The 14,165-nt window shown below is 50.4% G+C and overlaps 1 protein-coding gene across 1 annotated transcript; it reads right to left on the bottom strand.

The window, feature by feature from the left end:
* Positions 1 to 48: 48 nt before the first annotated feature.
* On the bottom strand, positions 49 to 14,148 carry LOC119112890 (5-aminolevulinate synthase, mitochondrial). Its single transcript, XM_037237194.1, has 4 exons — positions 13,043 to 14,148; positions 8,395 to 8,550; positions 654 to 730; positions 49 to 180 (listed from the first exon to the last, which is right to left on the bottom strand). The coding sequence occupies exons 1-4, from the start codon at positions 13,308 to 13,310 to the stop codon at positions 49 to 51; spliced, it is 633 nt and encodes a 210-aa protein (XP_037093089.1). The 5' UTR covers positions 13,311 to 14,148.
* Positions 14,149 to 14,165: the final 17 nt, after the last annotated feature.

Raw genomic sequence — 14,165 nt, forward strand, 5'->3', positions numbered from 1 at the left:
GCGCCAGTGACAGCCGGGTGACGCGACATGTCCAGGTTGTGCCTTGGCTCACATCACGGCGCCAGTGACAGCCGGGTGACGCGACATGCCCAGGTAGTCGTTGCTGCACCACACCGTGACGTCACGCTCGCCAAACGAGTACTCCTTGGCAGCCGGAAACTGCTCGGCGTTTCGGAGCACCTGCAGGGAGACAGGTGCGATCAGGTCAGGTCAGGCCACGGGCGGTTCACAATCCGCAGTGTCGCCGATCGCGGCTGGTTCGTGGCGTGCGTGCGTGCGTGTGCGTGTGCGTGTGCGTGTGCGTGTGCGTGTGCGTGCGTGCGTGCGTGCGTGTGTGCGTGTGTGCGTGCGTGCGTGCTGTGTGGTGTGTGTGTGTGTGTGTGTGTGTGTGTGTGTGTGTGTGTGTGTGTGTGTGTGTGTGTGTGTGTGTGTTCGCGGGAGACACCTGCATCTCCAGAGCTGAAGAGAGTCGTCCCGACCTCGTGCGGCAATAGACACATCCGGCCAGTCATGGGGTAACAATGACTCATACCCATCTAACATTCACCTGCTACACAACTAACGGATCAGACTTCAATGACACAATCATGTCTTTTGAGTTAGAAGCATCAGATGCTATTGTCTTCACACACAACTTGATGGACGCCACATACCTTTCTGAAGATTCGGTAAGAATGGTCCTCCTTCTTCCTCTGAATCTGGTCAGCAAAGAAGCGCTCGTAGTCAAAAGCTGAAAATGAGTCATAGGAATAAACATGATGCAGACTTTTTACCGGTTCTCTCTTGAGACAAACTGGGTTCGCTTTGCAACTTATCCTCAAACAATATTATGAATAAATCCAGACCAAACCTGATTCCCACAACGGGCAAGGGACAAGACAAGTGACAAAACACGTTTTCCGCCTGATGAATATCAGAATGCGTCATGGTGGTCCAAAGACGGGAAGATGTAGACGCACTTAATGGACCTGGTTACATCCTTGCAGTGTTTTGCAACACTGTATGCACAGCATTGGCGGGACAATAAAACAATTATCATCACACGTTTCATAAAGAAAACAAAGTTTTTTATTAATAGCACAAAAGAGCAGCACAATTATCACACGGAAATCAAGCCAAATCACTCACTGAACACGGCGTGAATTGCACGAACGGAGAAAGTAGTTCATAATGTAACCATCGTACCTAGCCGTGCGTCACCACCACTAAAACAAAAGCACCAAATGCGTCACGCTTCAAAACGCTAGATATAAGGGTCCTTGTAGCTTAAAAGAAGACGACCGACCCAAGAAGGAAAAGAGGAAACAGCTCTCAGGGAAGAAACATTCAAATGTTTCTAACCTTCACATCACAAACACTTGAACCATCGGTGTTTTCAGGGCGAGACATGGTAACTGAAGTTTCAACGCCTCAACACTAGCACTTATGTATATGACAGATATGATCAATGAAGCAACGCAATGGCGGTAAGTGTGCTGTACTGCCAGTGATGGCGATCTCCCAGCGGAACAGTGGAACGGGGGTCACAGCTGTCTGGGTTCAAAACAAGGGCATGCACCTCTGGCCCAACGTCACTTCTTAATATCCAGGGTGCCCGGACGGCCGATCTCCAGCCATGGCCACAACTCACCATCACCGGCTATGAGCACAGCACATCACCACACAGCCGGGACGAGACTGGACAGACCCGACTAGCGGAGAGCGAGAGCGAGATATGACAGATAGGGAATCGGACCGGGACCGGGACCGGGACTGGGACAGGGACATAGAGAGAAAGAGAAAGAGAAAGAGAGAGAGAGAGAGAGAGAGAGAGAGAGATAGACAGACAGAGAGAGAGAGAGAGAGAGAGAGAGAGAGAGAGAGAGAGAGAAGAGAGAGAGAGAGAGAGAGAGAGAGAGAGAGAGAGAGAGAGAGAGAGAGAGAGAGAGAGAGAGAGAGAGAGAGAGAGAGAGAGAGAGAGAGAGAGAGGAGAGAGAGAGAGAGAGAGAGAGAGAGAGAGAGAGAGAGAGAGAGAGAGAGAGAGAGAGAGAGAGAGAGAGAGAGGAGAGAGAGAGAGAGAGAGAGAGAGAGAGAGAGAGAGAGAGAGAGAGAGAGAGAGAGAGGAGAGAGAGAGAGAGAGAGAGAGAGAGAGAGAGAGAGAGAGGAGAGAGAGAGAGAGAGAGAGGAGAGAGAAGAGAGAGAGAGGGAGAGAGAGAGAGAGAGAGAGAGAGAGAGAGAGAGAGAGAGAGAGAGAGAGAGAGAGAGAGAGAGAGAGAGAGAAGAGAGAGAGAGAGAAAGAGAGAGAGAGAGAGTAGAGGAGGAGAGAGAGAGGAGGAGAGGAGAGAGAGAGGAGAGAGAGAGAGAGAGAGAGAGGAGGAGAGAGTGCGTTATACTACCATGCTCGGTAGCCGTCCTATATTTTAGTGACGGCTTCCCTTTTCTATCGTTTGCGTTCGGTGGCGCATAACGCTTGTATATTGCCGCATGACGCGTGGTCTGGAATATAGACGAAGAACACGAGCACGGTATTTGGCGTTTAAGATCGATTACTGATATCTAAGACTCGGACACGATACCACATGGAGGGAAGAAATATCTAGTAGCGATAAGCCAAATAAGGAGCTTCAATAGTGCGCGTCACGGACGTCGCAATCGCAGCAGAAGACAAAAACTGTCTGATTCTTTCATACCTCGCATGGATTGGGAGCTCTGGCCGAAGCCTTGCCCTAAAGCTCTTCAAGCAAAAATGTGGACTGTTTTTCTCAGTGAAAGAAATAAAGAAGAAAAACAAGTGGGCCATGTCTTGCTGTTCTCGAGAGAATTAGGCCTGACATTGTACAACTCATAGGGCCTCCCACCAGAGGAAGACAACCCCAAAAAGGTGTAGGACAAATTCCAGACTCAAGTTGAGCCTAAGACTAACTTCAGAGTGGCCAGGCTGTTTCTTCAACGCCTGAAGCAGGAGGGAGGTGAGTCGTTTGATGACTTTGTATCGAGATGTAAACTCCAGGCTCAAAAGTGTGCCTTCAGAGATGACCAGGAGTTCAATGAAAGGGTCATAGAACAAATTATCATTGGCACATGCCATGCTGAGGTTCAAAAAGGGCTCCTCAGCAAAGATAACACTCAACCTGGACAAAGTACTGGAGGTGGGTCTCACACATGAAGCGTCCGTGCAGCAACTGAAGAGCTTCCAGTTCTAAGACGCCACCCAAGCAGTGCACTATGTGCAAATAAGCCAACAAAGTGACAAAACATGCACCAGATGTGACTTCAAAGCTCATCTTCACGAACAAGAGTGCCCAGCCATGGGTTCAACATGTACGGTGTGTGGAAAGCTGAACCACTGGAGTACTGTCTGTCGGGAGGCTCAAGATGCACACCCAAGGGACAACAAACCAAGGTCACGGAACCAACAAGGAGCAACCCAAAGGCGTAGTTCGATCCAAGGAAGCCGACACGAGTGGAAGTCGACGCCTCGCAGAAAGGCCTGGGAGCCGCCCTCATGTAAGACGGGAAGCCCATCGCGTTCGCCTCAAAGTCGCTGTCAGAAGCCGAGCAGCGCTACGCGAACATCAAAAGAGAGCTCCTGGCAGTCGTGTTTGAGTGCGAACGCTCCCACACGTACCTCTTCGGTCGTGACTTCATCGTTGAGAGCGACCACAAGCCACTGGAGACGATTCAACTGAAGAACCTCCGGGCAGCACCACCAAGACTTCAGAGGATGCTGATGCGTCTGCAAAACTACGACGTGCAGATCACCTACAAAGCTGGCAAGCAGATGCTGTTGCAGATGGACTGTCGCGCCTCCCGCCGGCAGAAAACAGCCACATTGAGCTCGACCTGCAGATCCATCTCGTGCACTTCGGTGCCGGAAAGCTCCAAAAGCTGAGGGAAGAAACGTCGCGCGACAAAACGCTGACGGAGCTCTGTGACGTGCATCGTCGCAGGCTGGCCTGGATCTCGAAAAAGCCTGCCTCCGTCCCTCCGACGGTACTGGTCGTGCCGAGACGAACTGGCGGTTGAAGATGGACTCGTCCTGAAGGGGGAGAGAGTCGTCATCCCCCAAGAGATGAGGGAAGAAATCCTGCAAAAAATACATGAAGGTCACCAAGGATAGGTCAAGTGCAAGCTGCGGGCAAGAGAATGTGTCTACTGGCCATACATTAACAGAGACTTCGAGAGGGACACGGCGAAGTGCGAAACCTGCCAAAAGCACAGGAGGAGTCGGCAAAAGGAGCCGGTGACACAAATGGAGCTGCCAACGCTCCCATGGCATATCATCGGCACAGACCTGTTCCACCTGAACTCCCAAGCGCACCTGGCCGTCGCAGACTACTTCTCGAAATTCCCCATCATAAGGGGGATGCCGGAGCACTGCGCCAGCAAAGCAGTCATCAACGCTCTGAAGGAAATCTTCGCGGAATACGGCATCCCAGACACCATCAGGAGTGACAACGGACCACAGTACGACTGTGAGTCGTTCGCCTGCTTCACGAGGGAGTGGAGCATCGAGCACATCACGAGCTCACCCCACTTCCCAGAGAGCAACGGCTTCATAGAGCGAACCATCCAAACGCTGAAGCAGACCATGAAGAAGGCTCCAGAAAGCGGCAGGGACGTGCTCATGGCGCTCCTCACCCTGCGGACGACGCCCATCGACAATCACCTGCCAAGCCCAGCCGAAATCCTCCAAGGTCGGGAGGTCCGAGGAAATCTGCACATGAAGACCCGACCGAGAAGCGAGCAGGCCGACGCCCTGCCACGCCTGGTGAAACGCCAGACCACCCAAAAGGCGTAACACGACCGGCATGCGACTGAGCTGTCAACACTCAGTCCCAGACAGCCCATCCGCGTACAGCACCCTCAGAGCGGCCGATGGGAACCAGCGACCGTCGTGGACCAGCGGCCTGAACCAAGGCGTACACCATCAGAGCGGCCAACGGCGCCGTCTATCGGAGGAACCGGCGACACCTGCGCAACCTCAGCCCGTCTCCAACTCGCATGGACAACACCACCCCAGCCAGGACGGTGTCAGCGCAAAGCAGCCCACCTCCACGAGTTGCCTGCGCTCAGGCGAGCCCCAGAGCAGTAGCGGTACCAGACCATGAACCGCCAAACATCCCAACTTCCCGCTGCGGTCCAGTTCTGAAGAAACCCAACCGCCTGGACCTATAGTGTGTGGTGTACATGGCATGCAATGGACTTATTTTGTTCCATATTTTTGATTAGCTGCCACAAATTTCTTGAAGTGGTCCCTCATGGTTGCTTTAACCAGATGTTTTCTATTGTTGTCATGGTTTGCTGACTGGCAAATGACTGTAATGTATAAATGCACAGTATTTTTAACACAGGGCTACTCTAAGCTGCATAGCAATTATAATATGAGTTAAATATTAGTATGTAACAAATAGTCGGACCATCCCATATAGCATGTGAAGCTGACATGTCAAACTTTGTCATTAAATATGAATAAACAAGCCTAAATAGATGCCTTTGCTGCAGCTGAAAAGGCGAGCAGCAATACTGGCATGGTTATGTAAGGGTTATGTCACTTTTGGAGAAGAGAGATTGCTTTGTGGAGCATACCCATTATTGCCCTTGACATAGGTTAACCATGGCAATCAAAATAAGTTGTTCAAAGTGATTTCAAGTATTTTGATTTGTGCGTTGTCAACTTTGCCTGATGTCAACAAGCGTACACAAATGAAATGAATAAAGAGACAAGTTGAAATCAGCCAAAATTAAATATATCATGCTTTTATCGCAAGTGCTGCTATCAACAGATAGGTGAGTTGAGATGATGTACAACATATGGGCTACTCTAAGTTAGGTTAAGTCGGTTAAGTGCATAGCAGGTGGCAATAAGAACTGTGCAAGAATCAGTAATTCACAACTGCTGCTGTGATACAAGCAGGTTAGACAGGATGAGATGAAGTAAGGCCTCTTTACGTTAGGCCTAGTTAGGCTACTTTCATGGAAAAAGCATTGGTATGTTGTAAGAAACAGTGACAAAATGTTTGTTTCCTTTACCCCATCTTAACAAAAGCCAGAAGTATGTCTATTGTGTCTGACTTGGTGATGGGCTGATGTGCAGGAATCCAAGGTTTTGTTTTGTTTGAGTGTTTTATGCTTGTTGAATTTTTTGTTATTTTGTTATTGAATTCCCTTGCTTCGTTTTGTGTTAAAGTGCCGTGGAAGGTAAGTGCAAAGTGCAGCATCAAATTATTGGTGTTAATATTGTTTATGCCCATTACACAATCACGTGCAGCATTATGCAGCATCAGTCACGACCTCATAAGTTCCATCTTTTGTGAATTGATTTCTTCACTCCTGCACGGTCTTTTTGCGATGGACTTTTTACTCCCACCCTAGTTCAAAAGCAATTCTAGCTCCCTGCAGTGAGCCAAAGTCTACACATATCCTATGTTTAGAGAAGTAAATTCACATCCAGACATATTCAACGGACGGGTGTTCCCAAAACAACAATATTACCAGGAATCTGCATCCCACATTCTAGAACACAGAAAAAGAAGGTTTTGAAACTGAAAGAAAGTTGGAGAGCACGTGTTAAGACCGGATCCAGATCTCGGCCTGCTGTGGCAGCGACACGAAACTAACAAATTTTAACGAAGGGAGAAAGGACGATTGTACTGGCAAGCGTCTCGGTCGATGCGCGCAGGCGGCCGCGTGCCTTCGTGCGCACACTACGTCTCTATATTTTTGCGTTTTAAGGGTTGATATCAGATCTTAGCCACCGGAGAAAATGACACCAAACCAGCTGCATAGAGATGTCGAAAATGGCAGCCGCACTTCGGTAACCGATCTGAAAATGTATTTTTCACCGGTGCCACAAAAGCAGCTGAAAAACGGCCACTGCCACTCTTTCCGAGACCATCCGTCTCAGCGGTGCGCCTGGAATCGGCCACAAAACGACCACTGTCACTTTTTCCGAAACCAATCGAGAACACATGTTGGAGCCAAAACCCGTACAAATTTGGTCGCGAAAACTAACACCAAAAACACATCGATGATGTTCATTACAATGACTTGATCTGAAAAGATTACTGACATTCCCGCGCATTTCTACTCGTGATTCAGCGCGCGAAGTTATTCATCATTGAACGTACACCTGGTACGCTCTCATGAACGACAGACTTTTCCACGCACTGATCAAGCCTATCAGTGTTAGTAAAATAAATGACAGCCTAAACGTCTATTAACATGTCGCTCTTTCGAAGCCACATACAACGTCTTACTAGGTTACTAACAAGTGTTTGAAATCAGGCACTAGCCACGAGTAAATGCGATAGAATTAGTTGGAATTTGCGCGCCTAAAGAGCGTCGCGAAGCCTACCTATCTCAATAGAATTAGTTGGAATTTGCGCGCCTAAAGAGCGTCACGAAGCCTACCTATCTCAATAGAATTAGTTGGAATTTGCGCGCCTAAAGAGCGTCACGAAGCCTACCTATCTCAATAGAATTAGTTGGAATGTGCGCGCCTAAAGAGCGTCACGAAGCCTACCTATCTCAAAAGTATTCCCATAATGTATGCTTGGCAATTTGTCTTCCCTATCTGGTCACCATCTGCCTTTTGAGACGCGCGGATGTGTATGACGGTGTATGCTTGAGCGCACCCATGGGTGAGCAATGGGCTGAAGGTGTGGATGAGTCGGCGTATCGTTCGAGACATCTGGAGCACCTTGTCTCGGGCGGACACCCGGCGAGGGGGAGGGGGGGGGGGGAGGGGAGCGGAGGAGTCGCGGTGACACATGCCGCCTTTCACGTGGAAGGTCTGTCGTCCGGTTGGAAACTCGAGGTGTTGAGTTACGTTCATCTATCTCCCCCTGTTCCTCACACTCGCATCACCACTGGTGTGGTAAGATAATAAGAATGCAGTAGTCTTTGGGATGCATGTGTGGGGGCTACCACATCCATGCTCCGCTTAATTCGATCATTTGTCAGTGCCTTGTAAATCAAGCCTTTACGGGGACTTGATACCCTAGCACGGCTACTCCTGTGACTCATCGCGGATGTTACCAGCATTGCTGTGATCTGTGGGGAGCTCCAAAAAACGACACCAGTGCCGGTTTGCAACAACAGCAACAAAAGAGCGGCGGCGATGAGTGGTGTGACCCAAGCGCTTACCTCTGTTTGTTTTGCGTTATTCAGTATGAAAGCAGTCCGGCAATGCGGGCTCCAAATGACACTGTCTATCCACTGATGGGCAGGGAATCATGTAAATCTTGACAAGCAAAACGGAATCAACATACTGGAGTTAATTATACCCACAGCAGTAGTGATGCACGCCACTAGGCAAAATGTGCGGCTTATGGCTACACAAATGTTCGGCGCCTGACCGTGCATGCCACCACGGCAACCAGCCTCCCCTGGAGCAAGCTGTGTGGACCGCACCTGGTTCTGCAGCAATGGCGCTCATCTTCTTTGACACCACAGGGCAGCTGGAGCCGTAGGAGAATATCAGGCTGGCACCATAGCTCTGCACGTAGTTCTGCGGGAACATCCTCAAGAACGGGCAGCGAGCCTTCATCATCAGCTTGCAGGTGTTTCCTGAAAACCAGATATACTGCATGCACATACATCACACATGAAACATTATATTGGAAACCATTTATTCAAAAGCCACGAGCCAAACACCTACTACTTACCAGTTTTATCAATAACTCACTAACTCATCAGTTCAGTACAGCTGCAAAGTGCGCACAATGGCCAGGCATGTGCAGGGATTGCCTCAGAGCGTGACCGCAAATGTCGAACACTTGCAGACCTTCCGGACACTGGCGTCCAAAGTCTGATTTACAATGCGACTTGACAATATCGGATAGCAGGCCGCAGATTCAGGACCAGATCGGAGCGCCGGAGCGCCCCGGACAGGTGCTGCGGTACCGCGCCCGCTGGAAGAGACCAGTGCCAAAGCACATCATAAAATGGAGCTGAGCCACCAGAAGGCGAGCTATGGCTGCTTAGCAAGACCGGGACCAAATGCAACAGATGCAACAAAAACAACAAATGCTCCTGCCCCCTCCCCCACATCCCTCACACACACACACGCACACACACACGCACGCACGCACGCACACACACACACACACACACACACACACACACACACACGCACGCACGCACGCACGCACGCACGCACGCACGCACGCACGCACGCACGCACGCACGCACGCACGCACGCACGCACGCACGCACGCCACGCACGCACGCACGCACGCACGCACGCACGCACGCACGCACGCACGCACGCACGCACGCACACACACACACACACACACACACACACACACACACACACACACACACACACACACACACACACACACACACACACACACACACACACACACACACACACACACACACACACACACACACACACACACACACACACACTGAAGGGAGGATGTCATTACAGAGAGCTTTTTTGGAGGCATGGGTGGCATTTTATTTCCCTTTGAGAAAGGTATGACTACCCAAATGATGACTTGGGTCACAAATGAATTAACCACGATGCAGAGAGCAATGGAGAAAGGGTATCAGAAAAATCCTGAGCCCAGCTCCTTTCCAAATATGCCCTTCGGCCCACTTCAGATACTTACCAGGTTACATTCATGTCCAGAGGACTACCACAGGATGATATGAATTTCAAGCAGACTATTTGCTGTCGGATCTTAAAGCTTTTATTCTAGGTTTTGAGCATACATGGTTGGTCTAGAGGTGCATGCTTAAGAGTTAAGGTTTATGATAATCTCATAGAAGAAGGCAATGTCGCACTTAAAATGCACAGTGCAGATATCTGTGAGCTGACTGCAGTGTTGTACAACTTTGTAAATGGACATGACAACAACTAAAAAAGCCTTATAATACCGTACATCATTGATCATAGGGTTACACATTCCAAAGTAGCTGTGGCAACCTAGGTTTGTTGGGGAGGGGGAGGGGAATTAGCCAAATTGAAATTAGTGTTCCCGTGAATAAACTTGACAAGAAGACGCCACTCTCCAAACAGCAATATTTGGACCATTGTTAATAACATCTCTACCCAGGCAGTGGCAAAGACACTGGCTGCTCTGAAGACCTCGAGCGCCCCTGGGCCAGACGATGCCCACCCAAGGCTTCCTTGTGAATCTGCACACGTTCTGGCAGGCTTTTCCGGAAATCTTTAGCATCCGGAAGGCTCCCCAGGAGCAGAAGCTCGGCGAGGTAGTCCCAGTCCTCAAGAAAGGTAACCGACAGTCTCCAGCGAGCAACCGCCCAGTGGGTCTTATGCCGTTCCACCTAAGATCCTTGATTCCTTCGTTCAGAGATGCCCTAATTAATCACTTCTTGGAGTCTGGCCTTCTTCATGCAGCTTAGCATGGGTTTCTCCCAAAGCAGTACAGCATCACCCAGCTATTAGAAGTCATGGAAGATTGGAGGGCTGCGGTAGAGGACTGAGAGCCGGTGGACGTGGCGTCCCTGGATTTCAGCAAAGCTCTTGATTCTGTGCCTCATAACCGTCTGCTCTCCAAGCGCCATGCTTATGGTGTAAGAGGTAACTTGCTGCGCTGGAGCAGGGCTTTCCTTACCAACCGGATGCAGAGGGTGCAGGTCCAGGGCTCGAAGTCGGGTTGGATCGACGTCGTCAGCGGCATCCCGCAAGGATTGGTGCTGGGACTAACGCCATTCATAATCTTCGTGAACGACCTACCAGAACACGTGCGAAGCGTGGTCAAGACGCGGATGACACCAAGATCTACCGTCGCGTCCCGAGGCCCCTGACTGACTCACCTCTAGAGGTTGACCTCTACCACGTGACGTCCTAGCCAAGTGGTCAAAGGAGTGACTGCTCCCCTTAAGTACGGCGAAGTGGAAGTAATGCATATCGGAAACCGCAACCCGAGGGTGACCTACTTCTTAGACGACGCCGTAATCGCGGTCGAGTCCACCGAGAAGGACCTCGAGATCTTCGTGCATTACCGGCTCAAGTTCTACTTTCAGACGGCGGAGGCGATCTCCAAGGCCAACCAGATGCTGGCGGTCGCGAGGTGGTCTTTTGCCAGCATCAGTGCTCACATGTTGTCATCGCTCTTCAAGAGCTCAGTGCATCCATACTTGAAGTATGGCAACATCAACTGGGGCCCATTCAGCAGACTGGACCAGAAGCAGCTGGAGCGGGTTCAGCGACGAGCTGCCCGTCTTGTCTGTAATGTAAGGTACCGGCCATACGCTGAGAGGCTCATACTCCTCCAGTTGCCCTCACTGTGCTACCGTGGTGGCAGGGTGGCTTAAAGCCAAGGTTATTTGTCCCTATGACATGGTTTAAATGTACCAGTGATTTATGAAGGTATGTCGCTGTCGGCAGAGGAGTTCCTGACAAGACGCAACAACGAGGTGACAAGAGGACACCAATGGAAGCTGGGAACACCTTGGGCCAGGACTCTTGTCCATTGTAATTCGTTCAGCATGCCTGACCTTCAAGGACTAGAGTGCTCTTCCACACCTATTCATGCTGTTAGCCCCAGTTGAACAGTTCAAGTCCAGGCTTGATATGCACTGGTCTGACATCATGTGTGGCATCACACACTGAATCTTCCCATAAGTTGAGACTGTTTGGTTACAGGACCGGGAGCCCGATGAGACCGGGACCACCAAGCCTAGTGGCCTTTTATAATTCCTGACCACCATAAGGTTAGATAACGTAAGGTTGTTGAGATTTGTTTGTTGAGATCAGTCAGCCGTCTTGAGAATGAATCGGACGGATGACCGTGAATACATAAATGAAGGAAAAGAGGCAAAATACGACATAATGTGCCGGATCGGTAAGAATGTAGAATACGTTTTATACCTTGCCTTTCATAACATGTTTTTCTCTACCAAAAGTATAAAAAACATACGAGGACATCTTAAACCGTGGTCAAATAGGCATAAGATCATTTTACCACGCCCGACCACCAGGCAACGCAGCGTAAAAACGCGAAGGGTACGTTCGATCACGTAATGCGGCCAGAGTTTTCTGCGTTGCTAAAGGGAACCTGGGGAACGCGCGAAACTAGAGCAAATGCCTTACAATCTTCTGTGGAGCGGCTTCCTCCCGGCTGCGCAGCTAATGCCCTGACTCCGCAGTGTGGGCCCAGCAGCCCAGCGCCATGGCGTGCTATAAAAAGCAAAGGCGGTGAAGCATCAACGGAACGACATCTAACTGACCAAAAGAACAACGTGACCTCAGGGCACGGAACCATTAGCCGAGTTTGTTCGGGAATGCGTCTGTCCCGCTTCAGTCTTAAACCAAGCAGCGCTACGCCTACGGGCGCATATGTTGCGGCTATCAGTCGTGTGTTGGTGCCAAGACTGTATGGCCCTGACCTCGAGGCTGTCCTGGCGAAAGTTCCACTCTGAAGAGGGGTCCATGCACCAGGTATAGCCACTCTGACCCAGTCGCGATTTATATAAGGATCCTGTCATCGGTGTTGCAAAATGGTTCGGTGAGGGGGCGGGGCTGAGCTATCTAGCTTAGCCTCGCCCGAAAATTGATACATCTGCCCGTGTTCACACGTTAAGTTCAATTTCTCCACAGATTTAACCCAAATTTTCTTCCAAATTCGATGGCGCAGTCGAGGGGGATGGGAAGGTGGAGACCCTCTTAGTGAATACGAAACCAGGCTACTGACCGATTGAATGTCAGCGTCTGTACTTCTAGATTATAACACGAGCGATTGTAGTGAAGTATGGTACGTCTGCCTTCTACGTTGTTGTCACGTTGACACTTGGACACTTTTACGGCGAATAATGAAGTCGCCTGAGGTCAACTATTGCCCGTAGAAAAGACCTCCGTCGGATGCGAACTGCGTCTGGTGGTGTGCAACAACGACCAGGCGGTCCGCCATCGGTGATATCACCAAGTGTCAAGACGCCTTCGGTGCTGCTCACTAAAGAATGAGCGACCAACCAACTCACCATGTCGCTACGTGAGTCACCAGAGTCCTCGACTCACCATGCGACACCAACGGCGGTAGCGTCAAACGCCATAACGTGCTCAACCATCGGTGGTACTCACCGAACATCATGGCGGAGTTTTGCTTCGGGCGCTTGCGCGGCGGTCCGACCTGCACTGAAGCGCGACCGGTCGCCAGTGACGGCGGCTGCTGCAGACAGCTGGTGCAAACCCCCGCCGCCGCCGGTCGGCCCGAATCACGCTGACGCGGCGCAGTCACCGAACAGATCAGCACCGGCGCGGGAGAGGTCAGCACCAGCAGAGAGAGGTGCCAGCAGTCGGTGCTGTCATTCGCGTCAGTGCACAGCTCACCGTACCACAACATGACCATGATAGTCACGGAGCACCACCTGTTGCCCAAACGCGACACACGTGAGTTCTACACTTTTGTACGTTTCGCGTAATTAAACGTTTGGAGGAACGTGAGAAGCGGCGGCACTGGGGCAGCCTTCTTTGTTCACTCCGGTTGTTCAATTAGGAAAACTCTATAAAAACGGCGATACAACACCAGATGTCACCATTCTCCAACATTTTTTTTCCGCGTTGCCGCCTTCCCCACACGTGAAGCACAAAGGCAAATGACAGGACATTAAATGCAAGCCCTTTCGTAGTTCCTCCAGCCTCCAGATACACCCGTCTGAAGGCAACACAAACTCTCAATACAACACCCAGCACAAGCTCTGGTGATCACCAGGTGTAAATTGAATGGCACTGGCCTGCTCTTTTCCGAACGTTCAAGGCATTTCATTGCCGCGGGGCTTTAAACAAGGAGTCGTCTTGTAGCTGATGCTGAGCTCGGTTGATTTGAGAGACGGCCGTTGAGGGATGAGGGATGGGGAGAGGGGAGCCCACGCTGTACTTTTCAAACATATGTCAGCGACTCACTTCACCTGCTTCATCTCGCTATGAGAATATTTATGTAAGGACAGGATAGACTGCCATGCATGACTGAAAAACGTTCCCGTGCACCATTGAACGGGATATTACGTAATGACGATTTGTCATAAAAGTTGCGTTAAGTCATGGCAAGAGGTGAATTGAAGACAACACATTAGACCAACATGCACGACCGAAAAGAGTACCCAAGTGTTTGTGCTGTGCTGAAGAAATAAGCACAAAGGGCCGCATTGGTGCAGTCGGAAACAAGTAAGGGACAAAACGGTCTCAAACATGGTATCTGGTTGAA

This window comes from Pollicipes pollicipes, unplaced genomic scaffold (assembly GCF_011947565.3).
Source record: "Pollicipes pollicipes isolate AB1234 unplaced genomic scaffold, Ppol_2.1 Scaffold_7261;HRSCAF=8764_pilon_pilon_pilon, whole genome shotgun sequence".
Lineage (NCBI taxonomy): Eukaryota > Metazoa > Arthropoda > Thecostraca > Pollicipedomorpha > Pollicipedidae > Pollicipes > Pollicipes pollicipes.

What these genes read in the sequence shown, in the direction of transcription:
- LOC119112890 (XM_037237194.1), bottom strand. Translation starts at nt 13,310, where the DNA reads ATGGTCATGTTGTGGTACGGTGAGCTGTGCACTGACGCGAATGACAGC. An exon ending in AAACTCCGCCATGATGTTCG is followed by an intron (nt 8,551 to 13,042) that starts GTGAGTACCACC and finishes TCTGGTTTTCAG; the next exon opens with GAAACACCTGCAAGCTGATG. An exon ending in CGCCATTGCTGCAGAACCAG is followed by an intron (nt 731 to 8,394) that starts GTGCGGTCCACA and finishes ACTCATTTTCAG; the next exon opens with CTTTTGACTACGAGCGCTTC.